The sequence below is a fragment of the Astatotilapia calliptera genome, chromosome 4 (assembly GCF_964374335.1).
Source record: "Astatotilapia calliptera chromosome 4, fAstCal68.1, whole genome shotgun sequence".
Classification (NCBI taxonomy): domain Eukaryota; kingdom Metazoa; phylum Chordata; class Actinopteri; order Cichliformes; family Cichlidae; genus Astatotilapia; species Astatotilapia calliptera.
The window spans coordinates 27815075-27842683 of NC_137425.1; the positions used below are offsets into that span (position 1 = coordinate 27815075).

At 42.2% G+C, this 27609-nt stretch overlaps 1 protein-coding gene across 4 annotated transcripts in view; it reads right to left on the reverse strand.

Annotated features, from left to right (window-relative positions):
* Positions 1-1183: 1183 nt before the first annotated feature.
* Positions 1184-27609, reverse strand: part of pkn1b (protein kinase N1b) — a 43651-nt gene continuing 17225 nt past the window's right edge. For 2 of the 4 annotated variants that reach the window (XM_026165779.2, XM_026165780.2), the window contains exons 3-23: positions 18584-18884; positions 17406-17551; positions 17178-17298; positions 15247-15392; positions 14257-14470; positions 13960-14154; positions 13698-13807; positions 12755-12898; positions 12500-12575; positions 10616-10745; positions 9349-9439; positions 7230-7321; positions 6757-6829; positions 5478-5569; positions 5161-5337; positions 4664-4726; positions 4487-4563; positions 4235-4377; positions 2753-2860; positions 2476-2556; positions 1184-2395 (exon numbers count right to left, since the gene is read on the reverse strand). In XM_026165779.2, the coding sequence (XP_026021564.1) occupies positions 2192-2395; positions 2476-2556; positions 2753-2860; positions 4235-4377; positions 4487-4563; positions 4664-4726; positions 5161-5337; positions 5478-5569; positions 6757-6829; positions 7230-7321; positions 9349-9439; positions 10616-10745; positions 12500-12575; positions 12755-12898; positions 13698-13807; positions 13960-14154; positions 14257-14470; positions 15247-15392; positions 17178-17298; positions 17406-17551; positions 18584-18884 (2784 nt within the window). In that variant the 3' untranslated portion in view covers positions 1184-2191. Of the gene's footprint in view, positions 2396-2475; positions 2557-2752; positions 2861-4234; positions 4378-4486; positions 4564-4663; positions 4727-5160; positions 5338-5477; positions 5570-6756; positions 6830-7229; positions 7322-9348; positions 9440-10615; positions 10746-12499; positions 12576-12754; positions 12899-13697; positions 13808-13959; positions 14155-14256; positions 14471-15246; positions 15393-17177; positions 17299-17405; positions 17552-18583; positions 18885-23128; positions 23489-24394; positions 24525-27609 lie in introns of those variants that run through there. The other 2 variants (XM_026165777.2, XM_026165776.2) reach the window with 2 other exon arrangements.

Genomic DNA, 27609 nt, shown 5'->3' on the forward strand with positions numbered 1-27609 from the left:
TGGTCAGCAGGGGAGACTCAGCTGGCTGCATGATGAAAACACAAAACCTCAGCTCCCTCTCTCTTAAAGCTTTCCTGATGAGTCGTGGAGGAAAATCAAATATCACCTCATGATGTAGAGTTTCAAAAAACCCAAACAGATTACTGCAGATCGTGCATTTCTCTGACTTTTACAGTGTCTACATCCTTCTTTTTATATACAGCCCATTAAGTAAACCTGAAATGAATCAGGGGGCTGTACCCAATCAAAATACAAAGATTCTCATCATATCATTGTAGATGTCACAGTAACAAGATTTACAGTATTAAAAGACTTGTCTAGTTTCCTCAGATTTTTTAAGAACAGACTGCACACCATGCCAACCTCTTTGTAAATCACCTTGTTGGTGCAAAAATCCTATTTTATGTCTGTCAAAGTGTTTTATCTTAGAGTAAACTAAATAAATGGGAACAAACTGTGGTTTAGTGACAGGCTGCAAGTAAATAAAGTGCAATTTTTAAACATGATCTGTGTCTGTGTACTTTAATTGCATAATAGTTCCCTTAAAGCACCAATAACGATACCAGCTGGGACCCTGAGTAACTCAGACATGTTTAGTCATCCTTTTACATTTTACCTGTTTTTTTTTTTTTTTTTCCATCTAGGCCTTAGTGAGCAGGGATAATTGATCCACTCCCCAAATCCAAAATGCTGTGGGGTCAGTGCGACACAAGAAAGAAATTACACGCACATCTGTGTGCTGCTCTCCTGCAAATCACCTTTCAATTAAAGCAATCACAGAAACTCCGGATACATCTGCGCCATCGCTCAGTCAAAACTCTTTGGACTGGTCTTTCAGCTACATTGTTAGTTTTCATTTTTATTTCATTTTACTTATTGTTTAAAACATTTCCATTTGGTTTTTATTCATTTTAATGCCACTTTTAGTCCTTTTATTTATTACAGTACGGGGGTTTTCGGGTATTACGATAAACACCAAACACTTTTAGCCTAACAAACTGTTTGTACTGAAGCTTCCTGAGGCTTGTTGACAAACATCACTAAGCTGATATAGAATTAAAATCAAACACACTTTCTGATTATTCCAAGTTTATCTTAATTCTGTAGGCTCAAAACATTTTTTCAGGTTTTTGTCTATTTTTTCGTTTTTCTTTAAGTAAACAAAACAAATTCTTCACACCTCTTTTTGAGTTTATTTTTAGTTTAATATAAAACCACAAACCTATCGTAAAGAAACATTTTCTTTGAGGAACCTGGAGTTCAAATCATTTCTTCTATCCGGACCGATAGGTTTCCTTTATCGCTCACATGCGTGTGCGAACAATTTGCTGATGTAAGAATATACAGCAGACGTGTGTGTTGTTGGGGGGGGGGGGGGGGCATTAAATCACCAAATTTTCCAAAGTTTGGGTTCACATTTTTACTGAGTCAACACATTTCACCAGCAAATGACAGAGGAAGAAACACAGATGGGGGTAAAACAAAACTTTAAAATCACAAAAATTGTAAAAGCTTCCTGTCTCTGAAAAACGATTGGAGTCAAAAATCTGTGTTGTACCAAAAGTCGGTGGGAACACAACACAAAGACGACTGAGCAAGACCGTCCACTTGCTCCTGCCTTTCTTTGGCTTAATCAAAAGAAGAGAGCCCCTCTTTCCTCTGGCTCCCCCGGGTGGTAATGTACGGGTGGTGCATGATTGCGGATCACGTGGATACATTCATGACTGAGGCAGAGGACAGTGCACATGGCTAAACACACACTGTAGCAGCAACAGACAGCAGAGATAAAGGGACGACAGAGTGTAGCAAATGCAGGAAAAAAAGAGCGCTTCCTGTCAGAATCATCACATTTTTTTCACTCTTTGTGATTTTGAGGCTCTGTGAGCGTTTCAAACAAACAGCAGGATCTGATAACCTGGATTATCTTCAGTTCTTCTCGTGACCTCCCCACCCCCCCACCCTCAAGACAGTCTGTTTGTTACTGCCTGTGTTTGGAACGCGCAATCATTGACGCTCGGCCCGGCCAGTGCTTCGTCTCACCGTGAGCACGCGGAGAAGAGAGTGCTCCTCGCTTCTCATCAACATCAAGTTCCTCTGTGCTTTTACAGCAGCCTTTCACTTCTCAGTCTCCTCTCAGAGTCTGTGGCTGGCAGTGGGGAGCTAATAACCCTTTGACCTCTGACCGCGGAGCCTAGCAGAGGTCAGAGACGTAGTCAAAATCCTTAAAGTAATCTTGCTCCCTACGGGAGAGGGCTCGGCGCTCGCGGGGTGGCGTGAGAGCGGGAGCCTCGTTGGTGAACTCCTCGTCGAAGTTGCTGACGTCTTCTTTCCCCACTATGTTGGGAACGAACGGGGGCGGGACTTTTCTCTGCAGGAGTGCCTCCCAGTCCATTACCTGAATGGGATTTAGGTTTAGGTAGCTGTCAATCAACGTTCTCGCCAAGGAAAAAAAAATATGAAAGAAAAAATGCTCACCCTGAAAAAAGGCTGCTTTTTGACCTCTTCGGCATCCTTTTCTCCAGAACCGAGACGTCTTTCGGGATTTCTTCTCAACAGCTAGAAAAAAACAAAAATGTCACTTATGAGCACAAAAAAACGTGAAGACATATCAAAACCTTCCTAAAAATCAAAAAGAAAGCGCTATATAAATGCAATCCATTATTATTATTATTATTATTATTATTATTATTATTATTATTATTATTAGAAATATACAAAAGCCCAAAATAACTTTAAGAAAGCATCGTCTGACCCGTCTCATGATGCCGATGGCCTCAGTGGTGAGGAAGCGCGGGTAGCGTACTTCATCGTTCACTATGCTGTCAAAAACCTCCTCTTCATCATCACCTGGGAAAGGAGACTGAAACAAACATTATACATTACACATCTGTAAAATATAACGTTTTATTCAACTACATTCTGTAGCATACTCATCATTAGTTACAGTGGTATTACACTGTAACTAATGACAAAATGCTGACTTTAAGTAATTTGATTATATGTAAATTTTTCATAGAATATTGGTACACGAGTACAATAAAAATGTTACATTTAATGGAACCTGGTCAAATGAAATTTACATGACGGGTGTAAATTAAATTAATGATTCATTATTATGATAAATAAACATGGAGTTTATATATTTCAGCTGCTCTTTTAAGGAGCTTAGAAAGAAAAGCATCTGGACTTTTCTTTCTAAGCGGATGAGAGGTGAAACGTCTTTAAGCAACTTAAAGACGTTTCACCTCTCATCCGAGAAGCTTCTTCAGTTCTAGGGTCAAATGGTGGAGAGTCACAGATTTAAGCCCTGTGGGAGTGTCCCCCCCGAGAGGGAGAAAGGACCCCCTAATGATCCTCTACCTAACCCCATGAGCCAAGGTGTGAAAATGGATGTAGGTCACAATCAGCCAAGGTTTGGGGTGAACTCACTGTAACCCCACCCTATCATGTGATTACCTGGACGTAGAACATTTTTCTAATGCATAACAATACACCTGAAGCAGCTTAGCCACCATCCTTATTTAAGTAAGACAATAACCAGACCATGTTACAGCACTAAAGAGTTTGGATGCCTAAACACCCACTGACTACCTCTGCTGCACTATGACATAAAAAGTCTTGATGCCCAATCATCCAGGTAAGTAAACCTCCAAAAGTTGATTCTGTTCAAGAGACTGAAGACTGAGACTGAGGAAATCACGTGGATGAGTGACGAAACGTTTTTCCCACTGAAAGTGCTACGTCCCGATGAACAGAATCAACGTTTGGAGATATGATGTATAAGTCCCACATCAAGCACGAAAGAGAAAATATTCTGCTTTCAAGCCTTAAGCTAACAGCTTCATCTGCTATCAAACGTTTTAAAGTGTTAGAAACAGTAAACATGCCCCTGTCATGACTTTTTATGAAACCTAAAGATGGCATCTTCAGTGTTAGTGTTTCATTTTTTGTCATTTTATTTGACATCCAGGCAGGAGATAAGAAGCTCGAAGAAAGATGGGTATTCATGACATTTACACAACCTTTTCCCCACTCCTGTCATGCTCAGTGGGAAGCTCAGAAGGTAGCAAGTTATGTAACTCTGGGAATCGGGGATCATCTGATCCTCTGCGTCTGAGCTTGGGTCAGCGCTACAAGGATCATTTACCCTTTCTACCCTAACAACAATCACATGGGTGAGAGCAACGTCAGGAGAAAATGGCCCGTGTGAATGTGGTGACTGACTAGTTCTCACCTCTCCCACCAGCATCTCATACACGAGCACCCCGAGGCCCCACCAGTCGACTGCCCTGGTGTACGATGTGTCTGTGAGCACCTCTGGGGCCAAAAACTCAGGAGTCCCACAGAATGTGCTGGTCCTGTCTCCATAACCCATGCCTCAGAAAAGAAAGAAACAAAGGGTGACCAACGTGTGAGGGTTGAGTCAGATTTAACCAAACAGAAGGGAACAGAGGATCAGTGTGATCAGCATATGATGAACACTCACCTTCTTTACAAAGCCCAAAGTCAGCTATTTTAACATAACCCTCAGTGTCCAGCAGCAGGTTGTCCAGTTTAAGATCCCTGATGGAAGAAAAGGAATCAGATTTATGTCGACTACTTCAAAGAGAAAGGAAACGCGTTACGTGTGGAATGCAAAGACGGAGGCGATACAAACACTCACCGATACACAATCTTGTGGTCATGAAGAAACTGAAGACCCAAGACCACACAGGCAGAGTAGAACCTGTTGTACAGACGACAGAAAGCAAGAGACGCAGAAGAAAAGTGTGAAGCAAGACTTCAGTCCCATTCCTCCAGGTGTATAAAGTCTGCGCACCGAGCCATTCATGAAACAATGAGTCACACTAAAGAGCTCGCTGAATTCAAGCTTCGGTTTGTCAGATTTCTTCCCGCCTACATATCCCACAATTAACCGTGTTATTGTAGAGTGGAAGCTTTTACGACCCACAGAAGCTCAGCCACAAAGGAGCCTACTACACAAAGTTGCAGTGCGTGAAAGTGACAGACGCTCTGTTGACTCAAAAACTGCTTCAAACTTCCGTACACATTAACATCAGCGGCAAAACTGTGTGCCGGGAGCTTCATGGCATGGTTTCCATGGCCGAGCAGCTCCTGTAGATATGTGTAGGTATACATGCACGACAAAGCAGAACTCACACAGCACGTTGCTCAGAAAAGACGTCTGCATGTATGTGCATCATGAGGTCTCCTCCTGCCGTGTACTCCATGACAAAACACACATGTTCTGGCGTCTGGAAGCATGCAAACAGGTTGACCAGGAAGGGATGGTGGGAGCCGTTGACGATCTCAAAGATCCGCTTCTCACACATCAGACTGGAGACGGACAGACAGAGGAAAGGGGGAGGGACGGGGAAGGAAGGGGGATGCACATGAGACAATCATTGTGTAATTATGAGGTGAATGAGCTCTTGTCGTGCAGCAGAGATGTGGTTAAGGTGGTAAAGCACAGCTACCTCTCCACTTCATCACGCGCGACGATGTCTCCTTTCTTCAGGGCTTTGATGGCGTACTGGCTGCCTGTTTTTTTGTACTCCGATAGCAGCACCTGAAGAGTCCAACAAAAGCTTTCGTTAATCACTTCAGAGTTTTTGTTGAGTAACTCTCTGCTAATGGAAATGAACTGGAAAAAAGTAACAGAAGGCAGGTGTAATTCTGTAATTTTGTCTCTGTGATCAAAAAGCATATCTAATAAAGAACTCAGTACTCTCCCTCCTACCCAACCTGCCTCAGCCTGAAACCTAAAGCATTTTTCTTTTCAATAAATATGAACTTGGAGCAACCCTGCATTTATCCGGGAGGTATTTTTGCAGTAAGTGTGAGTATTTAGGGAAGTATGTTAAAATAGCCTGTATTTGTATAGCGCTTTGGTGGTGGTGGTTTATTTGGTTGATCGCAGCTCTTTATGTGTTCCTTGGGCTTCTTTCGACAGTATGAATGGACAAATTTGAGCTTTATCAGTATTTTCTGACAAGAATATCTTTGTACTCTGCAACTAAATTTGGAACGGCCTTGAACTATGTCCAGGCTGGCTGAGGAAATGCCAAAATGTTTTATCTTACAGACACATGAAACATAAACAGATTTCACTGACAATTCTTATGGGTAGTTATTTATTTACTAGTTTATATTCTCCCCGACTCAGCTCAGATTAGCAGGTAATTTTGTTTGTGGCTCCAAACACCTGTTGCCAATAAGGAAGTTACAAAGTGCCCCCTGGTGGACAAATAATGCAAAGTCAACACTCGTAAAACGGTTAAAGGGTGCTTCCCCCCATCTCTTCTATCATTTTTAAATGTTCATTTATCTGCTGTAATAAATGAAAACGTTCTCAGCTATTTACATCAACAGATCTTAGTTATTATAGATACAGATATATAGATGTATATAGCTAAGATCAGCTGATATACTGGTTAAGATTAGTAGATATGATCTGCCACTCACAAGTCGGTTGGATTCTGTGAAAAAGCCTAGAATTCAAAGCTCATAGGGGGTGTAATACCGAGATCTAATACCAAATGTATGATGGAAAGAATAAAACTGTTCAGTGTGCACGTTTCATCAATCAAACAGTTATTTCACATGCCCACTTGAATGAGGCCCACAGAGCTAAAACAGGCTAAAATGCTCCATGGAGCTGCATGGAGCTTGTGTTTACTGACAGGCTGCTAATATTAAAATACTTATTTACACAACAGATGTGTATTTTATCATTTTGAAAATGAAACACAGTACCTTCCCGAAGTGGCCCCTGCCGAGAACAGCGATCAGCTTGAAGTCCTGCAGGGAAAGAGGTCCTTTGCTGGGCCTGAGAGAGGGAAATTACTATTATACAGCAAATGCAATAAATGTCTTTCATAACGTTCAACAAAATCTGTTACATACACCAGAAACTCGCTTTTTTGTTCTGCGTTTTAGCGTCTAACACAGTAAAGCATGTCTTATTCTGGGGTGACATATGCAGTAATCCATATTAATGATGACTCAGCGTTAAAATCAGGTGTTAAAAAAAAGAGGTTACGAAATATGGCCATATTGTGTGAGGGGGTGTCTTCCTGGTGTCATGCTGTGCTGGCAATATTGCAAAAGACATGCTCAGGTGTGGGTTCAAGTGTGTGTGTGTGTGTGTGTGTGTGTGTGTGTGTGTGTGTGTGTGTGTGTGTGTGTGTGAGACAGAGAGAGATAAGGATCTTTGTCTATTTCTGCACCTGCTTAAAGAGTTGTGGGATTGTGATCTGATTGGCGTCTCCTGAACAGGGACTTCTGGTTTGGACGGAGGCTCAATGACCGGCGTCTGTTCCTGTGATAACAGGGGAGGGGAAATGTGAAACACCAGCATACTGAATGACAAGAGACACAGGGGGGAGATAATACCAATAAGGGAATACAGCAAAAAGAGGGCAAAATGATGGAGAACATCTGTAGAAGCAGACAATCAGTCAGTGATGCTCATCGAGCCGGATGGTCAGATCCCCCTGTTGGCCGACAGCCTCGCTCCTCCCCTCTCCCCTGTCTTCCTCGCTCCCCTCTCACTGCTAATTAGTTGTCTAAAAACATCAGAGTAATTAATCTCATAATACTTCAACCCCGCTGAACACACCATCTGCCACGGGCCCCTCTGGGTCTCTCTCTGCTTGTCTAAATCTGTCTGTCTTCCTCCCTGGCCTCTTATATTTAAAGTCACACTAGCTCTGCTGGTATACAGTGTACTGACAAGCCATGTTGCATAAAGTGTATAATTTGGAATATTACATTTAGAATGCAAGGAATGAAATCACCAAATTAAAGCTTATATTTGAAAAGATGATATTTTGTCTCCTTGTTTAGTTCCTGTAATAATGTAATATTATTTTAAGGGATCATGGTGCTTTAGTAAAGACCCTACAATAAGACAGAGAAAACTCAGACGACACCCTATGAGCAAGCACTTGGTGACAGTGGGAAGGAAAAATCCCTTTTAACAGGAAGAACAGGAAGGGTGTTCCCATGATGCATTGAGTATTTCTTCTTCAGTCACCTTTCTCACTCACTATGTGTTAATAGACCTCTCTGCACTGAATCATACTTCTTATTAACCTCTGTCTCTCTTCCACAGCATGTCTTTATCCTGTTTTCCTTCTCTCACCCCAACCGTTCCCAGCAGCCGTCCCTCCCCTCCGTGATCCTGGTTCTGCCGGAGGTTTCTTCTTTTCCTTCCCACTGTCACCAAAGTGCTTGCTCATAGGGGGCCATATGATTGTTGGGTTTTTCTCTCTATGTATTATTGTAGGGTCTAGCCTACAAGATAAAGCGCCTCAGGATGACTGATGTTGTAATTTAGCGCTGTATAAATTAAATTAAATTTCTTTCACATGCTAAAATAACAGAAAAAGGTCTGGTAGCTCGTTGCCCAGACAGTCTTGTATTTTTAATAATGTCCCTTTTTTCTACAGTAGAACATTTCTACAGTAGATACAGCAGATACTGGAAAAAGAGGAAAGTTTTTGTCATTTAATTTTTAATCTACTCCTTATTTACTTTGGTATTTCATGAATGGTCGTGGAGGAGATCTTAATCAGTAGAAAAAGCTGCAAACTATAAATATATAGTTAAAAGTTCAAAATCTATGCACTCCTTTACTTTTTCCAAATCTTTCCAGTGGGCCGGATTAGAATCTCTGCCGGTCCAATTCTGTCCCCCGGGCCTTATGTTTGCCATTAGCCTATTCACTTATGTGATGCAATTTTAAATAAATTAAATGATTTAATGTCTCTGGATTTAAACCAGAATAAACTGTGTATTTTTGATAATCGTCATAATCTTTAAAGCAGTTCCTGAAAATTCTTTTCCTTGTATTCTTACTAAACTGCATTGTTTTTAATAATAACTGTTTCCCTTTCATAAGTAAGTGAAAATGAAATAAGTTTAATTTTCAGGCTCAGTTGGTTCTTTGCTTCGCTGTCACAGCTCCTCTATTTTCCACCTCTCTATTCTTCACTCCCACACTATCACCCTCTGCAGACTGTGTTCTTCACACTGGGAAAATCACACAGATTTGGACTTGATCAAATTAAAGCTCCCCTCCATCCAATTATGTCTCATTAAAGCTGTCTCCCTGAGATTTCAGTTCTCCATTTGGCTAATTATTCATTCTTTCTGTTTCTGTCTCCGCTCAGGCCCCGGCTAGGCCGGTCTTAGATTTCACTGCAGCCCACAGGAAGGCAGCCTGTATGACAGGGAGCACTGTTTTCAAGACAGAGGCTGCAGGTAGGAAAACAGGAAAATGGTAACGTGATAGTATAAAGATGCCCATCTTTTCCCCCAAGAGAATCTCTGCATCTCACTCACCACGGGAGCAGGTGAGTCCACTACATCTGTCTTGACTTCAGGTTTTACCAGATGGTCAGTTTCCAGGTTTAGCTTCTCCACTGAGATTTCCCTGCAGAGTGCACAAAATAAAGAAAAAAGAAATCAAACTTTGTGGAGGCACAAATAAAAGCATTACTGTATTTTCTGCACTATAACCGCACTTAAAATTCTTTAACTTTCACAAAAATCGACAGTGTGCCTTATGTATGAATTCTGGTTGCGCTTACTGACGTCGGACCGATTTTATGTGGTACACGGCGCTCAAAAATCTGTCAAAAAATGTTTTAGCAGGACTTTGGTAAGCTATGAAGCTGCACCGCTTGATGGATTGTCGGAGCATTACGGCCACCGTAGTCAGGAGCCTCGCGGAGTAATCTGGGTCCAAAACTCCATCCGTTTCAGGTCCCAAAGTCAAATGAACACTGCGGCATCACTGAGAGTTAAAAACTGTCTAAATTCTTTCATCTTTAATAAAATCATCAGCGTTGCTGCTTTACCAGGTGTAACAATTAAGTTTAACATCCAGGCAGCCATGAAAACAGATGAACGCTAACTTTTTTCCACTCAATGAAAGCTCATGTGAGGTTTCCCGATGGTTAGGGACAAATGCAATCGCATAGCAGGATGCTGTAAACGGACCAAACTTCAGTCAGGAGAACAACTGAGATAATCCATCCACAATACTGCAACAACATGGGAATAGAGCAGCTGTGAGAAAATTCAACATTAATGAGTCAATGGTACGGAAGTGGAGGAAGCAAGAAGAAGAGTTGAGTAAAGTTTGACTTATCTGACTGTTTTGTTTTGCTTAATGCGCCTTATAATCCGGTGTGCCTTATGTATGAAAACAGACCCGTTCATCGACAGTGCGCCTTATAATCCGAAAAATACGGTATTTACTTTCTGGTAAAAAATGAAAATGAATACACCGCCAACAATAAACTCAACTTCAAGAATACCCGCTCAGGTGTAACTCACGCTGTCTAAATGATGCAATAATAACAATAATAATAATGACAATATAAAAATATAAATAATGGCAGACATTAAAAAGTTCTTTAAAGCTACATAAGATCCACCACCCATTAGCAACTGATCCAAAGTGGTCAGATATTGATTCCTTTAATCAGCTCTACACTGATCAATGACCACGACTTAAAATAAACATATCCTAAATTAATAACTGAAATGCATTAAGGCATACCATATGCATTTCAGTCCACCTGCAGACACATTAGTTACATACCCTGCACTGGTTGTGAGCGGGCTGCTTGTGAAACTGGGCGCGCTGCTTCCGCTCGGGATGACGTTCCTCAGCAGGCGGACCCAGGTAGCGATGTCCACGTTCATCTGACGGGCCCGCAGGAAAGCTTTACCTAAACGTACACATTGCCAAATGTGAAAAAGAAACTCTTCAGCTTCAGCTCAGCTGTCAAATGACGTGACTCTATTGCATGTGACTTTTTCATGTGAGTTTTTTTTTCTTAATTTTTTACTGCTTTTAACTTGTACTTTCTGCTGTGATAAAAAAAAAAAGATCCCACATGTGGGACTAAAAGAGGTTTATCTTACCTTATCTTTAGAATGTGCGTCTCGTAAATTAAACAGATGATATTATTTCAACTCCTGTGGTTTTATAAACAAAACTTCACATGCAGCAGGCTTGAAGCGAGTAAAATAATATCTTAATTTAGAATAACTGATGTATGTATCATTCAGCAATTCAGTTTATTTATACAGCACCAAATCACAACAACAACCACCTGAAGGTGCTTTGTAGTGTAAAGTAAAGACCCAACAATGATAAAGAGAAAACCCCAAGAAAGCCCAAACGAAGGAAAACTCCCTTTTAACAGGAAGAAACCTCCAGCTGAACCAGGCTCAGGAAAGACTTTGCTGCGACCACAGGGACACAAAGGAGCTAGAGTTGCTCACCTTGCAAATAGTGGCCGATCCACTTTACCCACTAAGCCATACCAAATAATTTTTTAAGACATGCATCCTTTTTCCTTTTAACCCAACGACATCTGAATGTGTGAATGTGCAACCCGCTCAGACCTAACAACATGCAGTAATGATCACTTTCAACATGGCACAAGTGAGAAAGTCACTCAGAGTCACTGAGGGGAAATTACAGTTGTGCACTTGTCTCTCCGACATGCTGAGTTGTCAGCTTAGCTAACAATAACTTTTTAAACAGGGGAAAAACCTGCCATGTGACACACTCACTTTAAGCCTCCGACTAATCTGACAACATGCTCAAAGTTTTCCTCTTTGTGTTCAAAAAGGCTTTTGAACTAAAAAAAAAAATTCAGAGAGAGCAAAACAGACAGTTTAAAGTTTTTGTTGGAGGTACATACAGACCTCTCCAAAACCTCCTCTCATGCTCATGTCAAATTTTGAAGCATAAAATCTTCACCACTGCTCACCAGTGCTGGCAATAATCCCAGTTAACACTAATAGGAGCTGCTTCAGGAAGCTTTTTGTTGCGCATTTGTTACAATTCTGCAGCATCAGATGACAGAAACCTCTCATTATCTTCTCCAGAGTGAAAGGGCTGCACACATTTGCATGCAACGCAGAAAAACATTATTAATTACCAAAAATTAATTATCCCCGACTTGCTGACAATGTCTAACAGCAAATGACACCAAGATCTTTACTTCACAAAGATGATCTCTAACCTTTTTTATTTTGCCAAGACAGTTATGGATGTATCCCTATAACCTCTCTAATTATTAAGGCAGCTCCAAAAAACAGCTGCAGTTAAGAAAACTCTGACCTCGTGCATTATGCATCACTTGGTGTACTTTCCATCAGTGTGTTCTGAGTACGTCTGAATGAAGCCGTGAGGAGCAATCATGCAAAACGGGTCCATGTCTGAATGACAGATCGCGGTCACAGACCGATAAAGCCAGCGGTGGTGACTTAACACACACACGCTTCTCATTCTTTTGTTCACTGGTGGATTCAAGTCTCTTTTTCCACAAGTAGATGGCGCTGCAGAGCACGTACACGTTTGATCCGCTTGTCAAAAAAAATGTGAAACAAGAAAAGCAGCAAGCTGGGAAAAAGATTTTAAAGTCCAAACGTGGATATAAAAAGGTTGTGTGTGAACACTGGAGCATACCGTGCTGCTTAGAAAAGACTTTCTTCTGCCTCTGGAGTCTTCGGCCTCTCTCTATGACTGGATTGAAGAAGGTCACCTGAAACATGCACAGTTACACGTTACAACTCTAGTCTGCGCCTGAGGTAAAAAAAACACAGCGACTGTGTTTTTTAGGTACTTTTGTGTTTTAGTGTTTGCAGGCAAATATGAATGATGAGGAGGTTCTGATGAGACTAAAAGGGAGCTGTAATGTTCACGCATGTGTCTGCCCAGTACCTCAGCCAGCAGCAGCCCCTGTGGCTCCAGTTCCAGCTGGACTTGATGTCTTTGGTTGTCCAGGAAATCCTCCAGCTTCAGGTACTTCAGAGCACACAGGGAGCGATAATCTCTCCAGTACACAGCGATCTCCATCTCCCTGGACTAATCACAAAACACGAACATTCGATTGCTTCGATACATTAAAAAAAAACAAGTCCGCAGTTCTGCTTCAGGGAAACCGTGAGAAACAGGATCTAAGCTCATGCTTGGTTATCGCTATAGGAACGACATTTGCAGCTCAGTGACAGTGTAAACATTTAACAGGCAGTTTCTTCATCGTGGTTGTGCACTGTGAATTTGCTCCCAGATTCAGGCTGTCAATGCAGAACAACACAATCTTCTTCACTATCTTCCTAACGCCCCTCTGCTCGCCAGATTTGCCTTTCTGTGACTTGGACAACTCCCTCCTCCCCACCAGAATGTAAATCTGGTTGAATGATCATAATTTTGACACACTGGAGGAGATCCAGTGGGCGTTACAGAGGCACAAGGACGAAGAGGGCAAGACTTCCAGGGAGAGATTTATATATAGCAGCTGTGCTGGAAATCTTCCAGTAGTGCGCTAGAACAGCGGCCCCCAACCTTTTTTGCGCCACGGACCGGTTTATGCCCGACAATGTTTTCACGGACCGGCCTTTAAGGTGTCGCGGATAAATACAACAAAATAAAACTAGTACCGGTACCGAAAAAAAGAAGATTTATTTATAACACAAGTGAAAAGACCCAGGAAAACCAAGTAAACGATAAAAACGATGACAAAATAACGCTGAAAACTGATAAAAACCCTGAACACCATACATTTCACACCTGAGCCTCAACTGTTGCGGCCCGGTACCAAACGACTCACGGATCGGTACCGGTCCGAGACAGTGTAACAGATTGAGAGTGTGCTTTGTCGTACTCTTTCCAGCTCTAAAGTGAAGGTCTGGTCCCAGGCCTGCTCTCCAACTGTTCTCCAAGCTGTCTGACCCACCACTGTGTTCTCCAGCTTCAGCACGGCACTCACTTCCGCTGTTAAAGATACACAAACACTAAGTAAAAATGTCGACTGCCAACCGGGGGCTGCATTTTATTAAATTATAAGCCTCAAGTGTCAATTTGTTTTAGTTACTACAGTCATCTAGAGCTTAATTCAATGGGAAAAAAAGACCAGGAACACTTACAGGAGAGGTCCTCGTTCTTACTGGGGATCTTGAGGCTCATGCTGCTGGTGCTCCGGCTGTAGAGGCCGCTCAGTTTGAATGAGGAGCGTCCATCTGGTGTGGAGTAAGAAGGCAGAACGACAGGGGTCCCTCTATTTCTCCCTGGGACGACCTCCAGCAGTCCCACACAGCCCAGAAGACGAACCTGAAGACTGCCTGGAAAGAAAAGGCAAAGAGGAATTAACCTTACGTTTTTGAATAATAAACTCTGACTGAATATGCTGAAAGCTGTTTTATTCTCCTATTTATTCTGTCTACCTGTAAGGGGTGATGGTTTGATCAGGGTGCTGTACTGGTTATGGACATATGGGGTGCTGTGACGGGAGCTGAAAGCTGAGGAGGAGGCCAGCACTAGCTCCTCTTTGATGAGGCAGGCTTTGGGATGATCCTCAGGCAGCTCCAGCAGTCTTTGTTCCAGAGAGCATCGGAGCAGGTCCAGACGCTGGGACGAGCCGCTCAAACCACACTGAGCCTGCGGAGCGCAGAAAGAATACAAAGCTGTGAGACTGGAGACAGATTTCAGATTCTTTTTAACATACTGTCCTGTGCTAACGTCTTTCTTGTAAATGGTGAAAGTCTTGTCCTTAAAAAACCGGAAAAATCCAGCAAAGACCTGAACCAGGACCTGAGAGATTAACAGTTCTGTGGGTCAAATGGGCTTTTGGCTGAACCGTCAACTGTTCACTGAAGCCTCATAAGAAATGGTTTCACTGGATGCTTCAATAAACTGCTGCATCCACTTCCTATTTTTCTTGCAAAATGAGGAGGCTAAACTGACATTATTTAGCAATGCTTAAAGGAAAAAAAAGTCAGAATTAGAAAATGTAACCAAATCTCTTTGAAATGACTACTCTGGATTATGTGGATGTGTCTGCACCAATAAAAGTACAGGTTTTTGCTTCTGCCTTTTCCAAAGAAACACTGACACTTTAAGGATTGGCTCAGTATTTAGGAACAAATGTTATGACTCTTTCACTTTCTTTCAAAGAGATACGTGACTGATATCACCACAAAGGTACAGCTAGTAATTGGTTAGCATTGTTGGACTAACATATGAGACTGGTAATTGTGAGAAGCAGCTAGCTGGATCTGTTTAACGGTAACAACATACAGCACAGAACTCAGCATTTTCTATTCCATCTACCCAAAGGAGAGACGCAAATGCAACTTTTTAGGGTTTAAAACAGATGATACTGCCAGGACTGTAGATCTCTGACCCAGATAAAGTTCAACCATCTCCTCTCTGACCTCAGCAATGGCCTTCTTATCTTGGACCTTTCCCGCACCCAGCAGTCGCATCATGTTCTTGGCTCCCTCAGCCATGGCGTGCTCCACACGGTAGTGATGCCACAGCTCCTCCACACGCAGCTCCGCCCCACACAGGTCCGGCTTACCTGGGACAAGGTGTGAACAGCACACAACATGAACAAAGGGCAAAAATGACTAAATATGACATAGAAACAGAAAGTGTAACGAGGCTTTTTTCCAACGATGCACTGGACCCTTTGTTTCCATTTGCTCATAAATATAACCTTAAACACTGTGAGAGTTCCACACAAACCAAAATTTGCAGGAGAAATCTAATTAAAGACATAAAACAAACAAAAGATGTTTTACACTTGGTCACCCCAGGCTTAAACCTCTGTGGTGGGGTTTTAAAGAACAGGCTGTTGATCCTCATCAAGCTGGAGACAGTTACAGAAGCATATCTCACGAATTTGATCCTCACCAGTCAGATGTAAGAATGTGTGTAAGAGCACTGTAACTCTCCACAATCTGCAAACCGGTCAGTTAGCAATGATTAGCTAATTAGCCAGGAGTGTTAAGGCCTGGGTAGCTTCCAAGAGGATAAAAGACATCTGTCACGTTTATGAGGCCACCATCATCATCACTGAACACGAACAGCGTGCATTGCAGGTCTGCAAGCACAAAGCACTACTCTCATTAAGGAACCATGCTAGCTTGCTTGAATGAAGGCTAAATGATCTTTAGATCATTTGATCTGCAGCTCATTTAGATGAAGGCTGTTTAAACAATGCTGTGTGGATGAATGAGAGCAAAATGGATTTCTCAGCCAGTAAGACAACAATCTCTAAACACACAAGTTGCTCTACTAAAGTTTGCTTAAAGTCCTGACCTTAATCCCACAAAACTACTGTGGAAATATCTGAGGTGAAAGGCTCATGAGATTGCAGATACCCCCCACAGACACGTAACATTTGATAATTTTGTCTCATGTGTCACAGCGGTACAGAAAGTTTTTCCAAGAGAAAGGTTCTGTAGTATCGTAGTACTCATTTGACATTGTGTTTTTGTCTGCCTCATTTAAAGCCTCTTTTATCTCTGGTTGAGGTCGCTGCCGACTTGTGGAGAAACATCTGACTCATTTCTGGCGCCAGTAAACGCTCCACCGTGTCAGCTAGCTCGTCTGACACGCTGGGTACATTGTGCGCAGGTCCTTGTGAGTGAGCGTGTAAAATAAACATTAAAGCTTAAATGCAAAGACTTCCACGGAGCTGAGAGGAACTGGAAAGTTGGGTAATACCCTCAAGAGTGACTGCATTTATGCACCAACAGTCATGTGATCCGCGTTAACATAAAAATGGCAAACTTGGCAGTTTTAAAAAAAGCTGAAGAAGCAACACGCTGGAAGAAAAGTGGCACAGACCAAAACAAAAAACATCTCCCCAATCGAAGTGTGTGTCTTTAAGTCAGCGAGCTTGGTGTCCTATCTAGCGTCGCTGCTGATCTGAGCTTTGTTTTATCCTGCCTGCTTATTCTCTTTCATCTCTCACTCCTTCCTTCCCAGCGCTTCGCTCTGTTGTCATCTCTGACTCAGTCCTTTCAGGCTCACTCCCTTCCTGGCTCCCCGCATCTGCCCGGCCTGCTCTCTAACCTCTGTTAAATGAGCCATGGCTTTTAGTTGTTGGGCAACATCAAGGGGATGCAGGAACATCAATAAGACTCTAACCTGAGAGAGTGAGGGGGCTGTAATGGACACTGCGCTTGTGTGTGTGCGCGTATGAGTGTGTGTTTTTGACTGGAAGACTATACGCTGTGAAGTTCTGAACCAAGAATTGATCCGCCCGCATCATAAAATATGCAGTGTTTATAAGCTGAAAGACTGACAGGTGGAGTAAAGGAGGAACTGAAAGATGAGACAAAAGCACGATAGGTACTTTGGTTGTCCTCAGACTGCTCCGTTGCCTGCATGGCCTTTCGGATCTGCATGCGGATGATGTCGATCTTTGTCTTGCTGTCCTGCAGCATCTGCTGAGCAGTCTGGAGAAGCTTCTTGTCCTGAAAAGTGACAAGAGATCATGTCACAGGTTGAACACCGGAAGGTGCAGGTGACAGTAAACATAGTGAGTAAGACTTTTTGCTGGTGGTTGTGCTAGTTCAGTTACCTTGGTACCGCCACTGGAATATATTGGAATCATGTTCTCTGCTCCCTGTTTGACTTTCAGCTCAATGTTCAGCTGCCGCTCCAAAGCAGCTATGCGGTGCTGATTGGTGGACGTCTGGTTGACGGGTCCTGGAGACTTATTTGAATCTGGTAACAGAAAGAGAGTCGGCTTAGGAGGTCAGGTTGCTTCTGATGCAGTCTTTCAAACATCACTTTTGTCAAATGGTCGGACATGAAGCTAAAAACTGTGTGTAGGTTTTCTTTTGGTTGTTTGTTTTTTACTTGTTTTACTCCATAAAAGGCCAACACACAAGACATTTATATGTTTTTACATATTTCCTGCCTAAGGAGGCATCAGGTTTCAGTTACAAGTGAGTAAAGTTTATATATAAAGACACTTTCAGATCGGTATTTTCCATCCATCCATCTTCTTCCGCTTATCCGGGGCCGGGTCGTGGGGACAGCAGCCTAAGCAGACAAGCCCAGACCTTCCTCTCCCGGTCTACTCCTCTAGCTTGTCCGGGGATAACACCAAGGTGTTCCCAGGCCAGCAGAGAGATATAATCCCTCCAGCGTGTCCTGGGTCTCCCCCGGGGCCTCCTCCAGGTGGGACATACACCTCACCCAGGAGGCGCCCAGTAGGCATCCTTGTCAGATGCCCGAACCACCTTTCCTGGCTCCTTCCAATGTTTTATGAAGCATAAATCTAGTAGCAGGAATCAGCTAAAGCTAACAGACTTTTTTTTAATTCCTGACTTTTTTTTAGGAAAAAAAACCTAAAGCTGAGTAATGCACCTTATAGCTGAAACGGTGCATTACTCAGGCTTATGTTATCATCACATCATAACTACAGTTCTGGAGCTCGATTAAGGTGTTGTTCATTTCTTAGTTTAGTTTCACAACTGTTTTATAATCGTTAGGCACCATGTGGAAATATGAGTATGGAAAGGTGCTGATTTGATAAAACAGGAATGGAACCCCTGGTGCCAAACAATTTACCTGCTAAACATTAGCACTGATACTATGAGCATGTTGGTATGTTAAAGCATTTAACTCAAAGCTCCAGCGTGCCTTATTAACATCTCAGTGTTATCTAAAAGGAGGAAACACAAAAAGGCCTCCAGCAGCACAGGCAACATGTGATGTATGCTCCAAATCAGATACAGTAAAGCACTGTACCTTTGTTTTCTTCATGGCCTTTGACCACAATGTGAGCATCCAGCTCTTGGAGCTGAGCCTGGAGTGACTCAAGCTTCCGCTTGGAGCTGCGGAGCTGTGAGTCCACCTGCTGGGCATTCCTCTTGTCGGTAGTGGCCCTGCGCAGATTCTCTGCACCCTCCTTGATCTTCAGCTCCTTGCGGATCTCTCTGCGGATCTTCTCGCGGTGCTCATCCAGCCGCTGCTGCACACTGGAGTCTGAAAAGTCTGAGTTTTGGTCCAGACCGAGCTGCTGGAGCACTGACAGCCTGTCTGTGTCACTCTGAAAAAGGGAAAAAAAAGGAGATGGTTGTTATTGTTAAAGAGCCTAAAGAGAAGGGGAAGGTGATTTCCCACAAGAACATGAAAAAAGGTTCTATATTTAGGTTGCTGTTTATGAGAAGGATTATTCAGTTTGACCTAAGAAACTGATTTGCAGGGTGACGGAGCAAAGCTGAGGTTATGACAGTAAAAGCTGGAAACAGTCACCCTGCACATATTTGACAAAATGAAGCACTGCAGGATAAAAGGAGAGAAAAACTGTACGTCTGTGAGAGAATCATCAACATTTGACACCTGCCAAGCTGACGTGGTGAAGCAGCATCAAAGCAGAGGCAGCACTTAAGTGTGTAAAGAGCTGAGTGCTCACATCAGCTCTCCTGCTGATCAACACTAACCAGATTACAGAAGATTAGAACAGCAACAATGCAAACTAAAATCAATCAGGGTCTCCTTCTGGATTGGTCACTAGTAAGCAAACATAATAGTAAGCATACATGAGATGCAATATTTAGTAGAGGAGAAAACAGAATATCACCAGATGCACAAGAGTTTAATTTGAGCTTATTTCCAGCATCATTTTTTTTTTCTTGGTCGCTAATAAAACAGTTTTACATGATTAACAGTTAATAATCATCCTTATTTTTCTTATACTGGACCTTGGTGCAGCCCAGCAGTTAATCCTATGTCAGAAACAAGCTTTTTTCTGCAAGCCAACTTTCTGTGTGTTTCAAACAGAAAGTCTGAACAAAAGGTGGACGGACTGTGTTGATCAGAAGAGAATACAATAAGATGTAAAAGAAAGGAGGAAGATCAGGGGTGTCCAACTCCAGGCCTCAAGGGCTGGTGTCCTGCAGGTTTTAGATATCACCTTGGGTCAACACACCTGACTCAAATGATTAGTTCATTACCAGGCCTTTGCAGAACTTCAAGACATGTTGAAGAGGTAGTTTAGCCATTTAAATCAGCTGTGTTGGATCAAGGACACATCTAAAACCTGCAGGACATCGGCACTTGAGGACTGGAGTTGGACCCTCCTGTGTTACACGTTACATTAGCAGCTAATGCTAACAAGCTTGGTTACCAAACTGCATCCATAGATTATGCGTGAGCAATACACAATCAGATACCTGCTAATATTAGCTAGGAATAGTACAAAGTAACAGTTTCACTCACAAAATCAAACTAAAAACTTCTTGAATGGACTGTACAATTAACCACGCAGGAATTTAGACTGACGTTTTGCAGATATGTGATTGCTAGCCATCTGACATTAACTCTTCTGCCATTCTGGATGTTTGACAACCATGATGGCAATGTAGGGTCACGTGATTAAGACCTTGAGACCAGTCAGTAACCATTTGGCAACCAGTCGTAAGGGGAAAATGAATATTCCAACAACCAGTTGCTGAGTGTTTGCAGGACCTTGATGGGAAATCCTTTGCTAAAGCCTCAGGAAAACAGATATAGAGAGCAGTCAGTGACCTCCTGACAACCACTGGTAACTAGGGAAAACTGTGTATCTCCAACCAGCTGTGATTGCTTTGATCGGTAGCAGACTGCTGTGGTCACTCACAGTTTGAACACACTAACTTTTCTACAAGCACTTACCAGCTATTCTCCAAGCAGTAGTGAAACTGTGAAAAGTGTGACACAAAACGGAAACGGAAAATGTTTGCTGGCACAGTAAAAGATGCACCTTCCAGTACTGGCTGCACAATTGTTACTTAGAAGACAAATATTCTCCATTTCTGGTTTGTGTCACAGTTTCTCAAGTAACTGTGTTTCTCTCAGTTTCTCTCAGCAAGTATTTGCAGTCATGTTGACAACTTCTATCCAAACTGCTGGCAACCATGCCAATCTGATACTGACCAAGGCAATCATAAGGATGCTTTTGGTGGAGGACCCTCTTTGTGACCAATTTCATCTAGTGATAACTAGCAGCCTCAAGGACACATTCGCCAATCAGTTAAGAAATACATATTTTTACCTCAAAATATCATGTCCAGTATGGTAAGCAACTCGTGTGCATGATGTCACGTGAGAAATCTCTACTATTTTTAACATAATTTTGTTAAAGCTGTTCCGAAAGGCAACAACAGCTATGGGTGACACTGAGTTTTACTAAAAAACCCTGCAGACAGACAGGCACACAGCCCTAACCCTAGCTAGCAGCTGAACACATAGCTGTAGTAGATGTTCACAGCACAGAACAACACTCTATGAGGAGGTCAATAAAGCTAAAGCTTAAGTTGTTTAAAACAACTTTTAAACAACCCAGAAATATTAAACAGTTATCATAAACGTTTACCTGGCTGCCACAAATGTTCTCATTAGCTTTTTAACTCTTAGCAAATACCCGGTACCACGTTAGCCGCTAAGTTACGATTAACCTAGTGGCTATGGCTAAAATGAAAAGCTAGCTAAGAGCTAGGCAACAAATATTATCAGGCCTGCACATCTGTAATGTTAACAGACAGCCTTAATTTAACAAGGTGGCTGTAATGTATGAGTTACCATTAATAATAATAATTTGCAGCTAACTGGCTATACAGATTTAAAAGAATTTCTAGCAGGCATTTCTATTTCTTCCACCAAAGTAAACCTATAAAAATGCTTATTTCATTACTGAAGTTGGACATTTTAACATGGGAGCTTAACATAGGCATTGTTCATTTAAAAAACATATACGCTTGACAGAAAATAAGGGAAAGCATGATTAACCTGCTCTTTTAAATTATGTGCATGGATTAATTTAAAAGTTGTTAACAACAGCTGTATCAGTTGTTACAGGCTACACCTTCATCAACGCGGCTCCAAAGAAGAGTTTGACCTCTGCCTTTAAACTGATTTAAGCCGGTTGATTTCTCTCATATTTCGAACTCAGTATGATGATGATGAACAGGCGACTGGAAGTTAACTGGAGACAGCAGGCGAGAGTCATTTGATGGGGAAGAACTTCTATGTGTACCAACGGCTGAGCATGGAAGGTAGACAGAAGGAACCTGTGAATCCGTGGAGCTAAACCTTTATGGCAGCAGATGGGAATGGGCACTGATGCATCCACAGTAGACTTTAAAAATAGGAGAAGTTGGCTGGAAAAAAGTTCAGAGATACTAACTGAACCCTCTTCTGCCAACATGAAGAAAGCGGAAAGTAAGCATTTAAAGGCATACAACAGGAAGTGAAGCGTTTTGTGGTGTGGCTCCGCTCCTGAACGTCAGATAATCTCCAGCAAACTCAAACTACAGGAAACGTCTTTGGCAATTTGGTCAAATTTGTCAATGCAACCATCATGAGATAACCATCATTATCTTACCCTTTATAGATGCAGCCCATAAAACCAAATAAAACCTGATGACACTAAAAATGAAACAAAACATTTTTAAACAGCAAAACCGAGATAAAACTAAGTGAATTCTTTAAAAACTGTTGTAACATCTGAGGGCTCTCAGCTCCACTGTGCTGGAGTTAAAAGACGAGCTGCTCAGGGCCTTTCCCTGCACTGTGCAGCCAGCTATCCAGCTTAGCAGATCTGATTACAGCCGCTTAGGTCTCCGTGTCCATCCAGCCACACACAGGCTACGGCTACAGCACTGTTCTCATTAGGCCATAATCCATCGGCAACACAATGCACGACAACCAAACCACATGGCACAGGCCGAGGGCTTGTGGGATTTTAACTGCAGATTTAATGCAATGTTACGTCACTGCACAGCTCTGAAGCAATCAAACTGAGCGTGTCTCACTTGTTGTTGAAAAAGGTCAACTATGTTATCTTGCTTGGTCTAGAAGAACAACAGACGCACTATTTTTATACACGTATACAGAAGTAGGCATGTACGATGGATGCATACTGCTGTATATTATTAACATCGCTGATGATGTGGCAGACCTGAACAGCATGAGCGCGCCAGCAGCGGCCATTCATGGCAGAAAAGAAAGCGGAGCAACCATGAACTGCAGGAAGGGAGAGTTTGCACTCTGACGTAGTCCTGCTCGACACAATACAACTTAATCCCTGGTGTTTTACAACAAAGAACCTCTGGAGTGAGGTATAAGACAAATCAGGCAGCAGGGTGAAATCACAACAGTGGACAGCAGTCAAAATTCACAAGTGATTCGCTGTGAGACAGTAGATGTTTTTACAGGAAATGAACGAGGAAACTGACAGAAAAGAGAAGGGCCACAGTAACGCAGGGAAAGAAAGCGGCGGTGTTGAGGCCTGCTCCGGCCACAGTGGCCTACCGAAGACTCTGGATCACCCTGCTCGGGGCTATCAATCAACTGATCCCGTGGCAGGTCTTCCAATGCACAGTCCTCACTGGCCATCTTTGGCCTCCCTCCGGCTTTGCTCTTGGGCCACCACACACACACACATACACACACCCAGCACTGACAGCAGCACCAATCAGACAACACAAAGTCCTACTCCTGCCTCCCCCAAATCCAGGATGTCCTTCCCGCCAGGAATCAAAAGCCAGGCTAAATCTGGAGCGAGTGAACAAGGTGGAGGAGAGGAAGAAAGAACGGCATAGACCGAGCCCCACCTCGCTGCTTCCTGTTCTGCTCTTTGCCAGATAGAGACTGAGGCGTCATGCACTCTGTACACACACACACATTTAAGTGGTTTTGTAACTGAGAGAGCTCACAGTCACTCTGCTTCCTGCTACCGAGTCCCCATAGCTGAGAGACAGGCTGTTGTGATAGAGTCTACTACCAAAGCAAGTTCTTGTGTATTTTTGGCATATTCGTGAATATGGAACTATGATACACACACAGATTTTATGCATCCAGGTCAGAATTTCTGCATAGATAATAAGACACTGTCAGAAAAAGAGTTGGATTAAGAAAATAAACCTCTAAGTGAGTAGGGATGTGTCAAAGGACAAGCTGATGGATCTGCATTCCCTGGGATAAAGGCTGAAGCAAACAAACTCTTCTCACTTGAACACTAAGCCATGGATATTAAAAACCTGTGCACGGAGATGGACTTTGCCTGCAAGTCTATTTGAAGATGGCACAAAAAATGCTGAGCAGTCACTTCCCATACACGAACAAGCAGTGATCGCACATCAGCAGCACTGACTGATCGCGGCTGTTCCTGAGGGCAATAGATGGTCTCACTGCTGCCTGACTTCTGTACTCTTCCTGCCAGCGAGAGACAAGCAGGTCATGGGTTTATCTGACTCAGATGCTCAGCAGCGCAGTGGCACTGACCTTCCAAGCCCTCACTGTGCGGCAGATAGCCGTCTCTGGCCACCGTGTATCCACCATTGCAACAACATGAGACACGAGAAGGGAACCAACAAGCACACACAGTGTGGCATTTAAAGAGGCACCAAAGCACATCCAGTTCTTCATATTCCCGCATTTTACAGCAAGGGGAATAGGAAGTGAAATAAGATGAAGTTATGCCAACCTATGCAAAGCACAGGCAGTTAGAAATGTTCTGATAACAGATATCCACACTGTGAAACATATCTGTGTGCGGGTAATAAAACATTTCCTTACCGGGCAGCTGTCACTCTCAGTGGCTGGTGTTTTGCGTGGACTGGTAGCTGCGGAGATAACAGCCCCCATGCATCCATGCTGTCTCTCACCTCTACAGATATGGCTGAGATGTCATCATTAATTCGACAGCAATGAAAGTGAAAATTTCCAAACTGATCTCAAACTATCTTGAAGCCTGTCAACACAAAACTGTGTCTCATTGTGTCTGTGAAATCGCAGGGTGTGCAGCTGCTAAAAGTGTACTGACCACATTATCAGGAACTAAGATCATATCACTTCGCTCTTAAAGTTACAGTCAGTTCATCTGATTTGGATTCAAAATTAAAACATAAAATTACTGTCAGTCAACAGTGCCAACCCTCAGCCTCCAAGGAGATCCACATAATGTACCAGTTTGAAAATCCTTGGTGACTTCCTTCATTGGCTATTGCATTCACAGGATTTTCTTGACCTCTGACCTTAAGGTCAAAGTCACTGAGATTCAAACTTGTCTGAGATTTTTAACAGATACATATAATATGAATTTAAAAATCCTCGGTGGCGTCTTTCACAAGTTATCAAGTTAACATTTTCACAAAACTTGACCTCTGACCTCTGAAGACCTCTCGGAGATTTTTCGGAGATTATTATGACGACATATTGATGAAAATCTGTAAAGAACTTTCACTCTCTGTGCTGCTGTTCATTTCTAAGAGCTCTGAAACTTTAAACGGGATATATATTTAAACATTAATGTTACCATCCCATAGCCTAATAAAGGACATGTGGAAATTGTCTTACTTTGTTGGCAGATCAAAGTGAAATTTGTTTCAAGTTGCCCATATAAAATCCATTCCCCCAGCAGATAATCTACACTGCACTTAAAACATGCTGTAAACAAGAGAATCAGTGAAAACGTGGCACTTGCAGTTTTAACCAAACAGGTTAACTCATGTTCAGCATCCGTTACCATAGTGATTTCGCCAGATAAAAAGAGAGTGACAGAAAGCTCGGCATAACTTGCTAACCCATTCATCTTGCTTCGTACTACACCCCTCTGAAACCCAAGGTTTTTTTGTTCTATTGTAAAACACAATACAGCACTCCTTCAAAATCTTCTCTCCGTACAATATGTCCAGTCGGGCCGCTATTTTTAGATCGCTCTACAGAAGTCCAGCTCTGTCCCCTTGCACTTGTGCATCTGTGATGCAGACTGGATCTCCACTGTGTAAAAACAGGGAGCTTTCAACTCGATTTTTTTTTTAACTGTTGTTAACTTAGCATTTTAACAACTGTTTATAGCAACTTTTTACAAAAGGAAAAAACACCTCATGACAAATTTTAAGGCTTTTACTGCCTGAGCAGAAGTCTTGCTCCCCTGCCACCATGTACTCACTGTTTAGAGAGTGAAAGAAGGCTGTGAACAGCAGCAGCAACCAGACTGAGAAAAATAAAAATTTTATCTTGGTATTCAGCATGACCCTTGATGAGTTTGAATCGATAAACTTGATGACACAAATATCTGTATGAAAGAATAACAGTTTAACTCAGTTTTTCCTTGTTTGGCACCTTGTCCTCCATCAACGATCAACACCTGCTTGTTATCCATAGCCTTTCTGAACAATGACAGTGTGTTCAGAGCAGGGTATTTTTCCGTGACCTGGACCCTGCCTTTCATCCAACTGTCTCTGCCGATCTTCTCACGACTGGCCTGGGGAGTCTTAGCACCCCTGGCAAATTGAAGGACTGCCAGGGACTGGAGGCCTTAGACAGATGCTCAGACAAAAGTCTGACATCGAAAACATCATCCTGGCTTAATGAGATTAAAACACTGTATAAATTTTACATTCCATCAGTGAATTGATTAGATAAGAAAATACTCCACATAGACTTTGCCATGGCGATATAATAGGACGAGATTATGAATCTGAGAGAGGAATTCCATCCATAATTAAAATACTAGTGTTTAGTCCTCCTTGATTTTATTTTAAAGTTAAGTCACTGCTAACCGGCTAGCACTGGATCTTCTAGTCTTATGTTTTTCCCACCACATCATGGCAGATTTCAATCAATCAGCTGCTCATCCAGCAAGAACAAGGACCACCGGCTACAGTTGGAATTGTTTCTAGATGAAACAAGCCTATAGGTCAAAGTGTGGAACAAAACAACTCCCAACTGCTATCTTCATCTCTCTCTCTCTCCAACCCCTTCTGTCTTGGCCTGTCTGTATTTTCTTTGCTTTATACCTATTGTAATAATAATAGTGTTGCTCCCTCTTTCCTACCTCTCTTAAGCTTACCGTCCATCCATCGTGCACATATCTCTGGTAACAGAGGCTGCCCGGTAACGCCGGTGGGTGACAGAAAGCTATCCCTTTGATTGAGTTTTAATGGCCTGTCAACTCATCTTAACTCATCTGGAGTTAAAAATACAGATTAGGTCCATTTTGTTGGAAGTGCAGGCGGTCAGGGAATGCTTCATTCTGTGAGCACTCATTTTATTACTCACTCGCTCACAAACACCTGCAATTCACAGGCAACAATTGTAATGAGGAGGCTTGGGAATGGACTTTCTTACCTGAATCAAGTTATGAATAATTTAATAAATGAACCCTAAGCCGCGTTTTGCATGAGGAGGCGTTTTTGTCCCTGAAAGGGGGACTTGTTGGAAGTTGAGGAAAATTCATTTTCTTTCATAAAGGTTAAAAGTGAAATGCAAGGTCATGTTGTCAATTTTATTATGTGCAGATGTGGGCCATTTCTAAAGAACGTCTGTAGTGTGATAAACCTCACCTGAGCAGAAGTGGACTAAACAGAGAATTCCAATTAATCCCTGCACTTACAAACACACACACACAAACACACTTCCAGTGTTGGTCAAGTTACTTGAAAAAAGTAATCAGTAATTAATTACTGATTACTCCCCCCAAAAAGTAATCCCATTACTTTACTGATTACTTATTTTCAAAAGTAATTAATTACTTAGTTACTTAGTTACTTAGTTACTTTTTAAAAACACAATTTACAACCTGAAGAGGTGATAAAGTGATAGATCTTTCAGCCCAATTCTACTTTTTCTACATAATCCATCATACAAAATGTAATCAAATGGAAAAGTCTCTTTTTTTAACTTGTTTTATCAGTTTTAATCTTTTAACTTTATGCATCAAGCAAAACATTTAATTATATGCAACATTCTCTGACTTGAATAAATTAGTTTAACATTTAAACCTATTT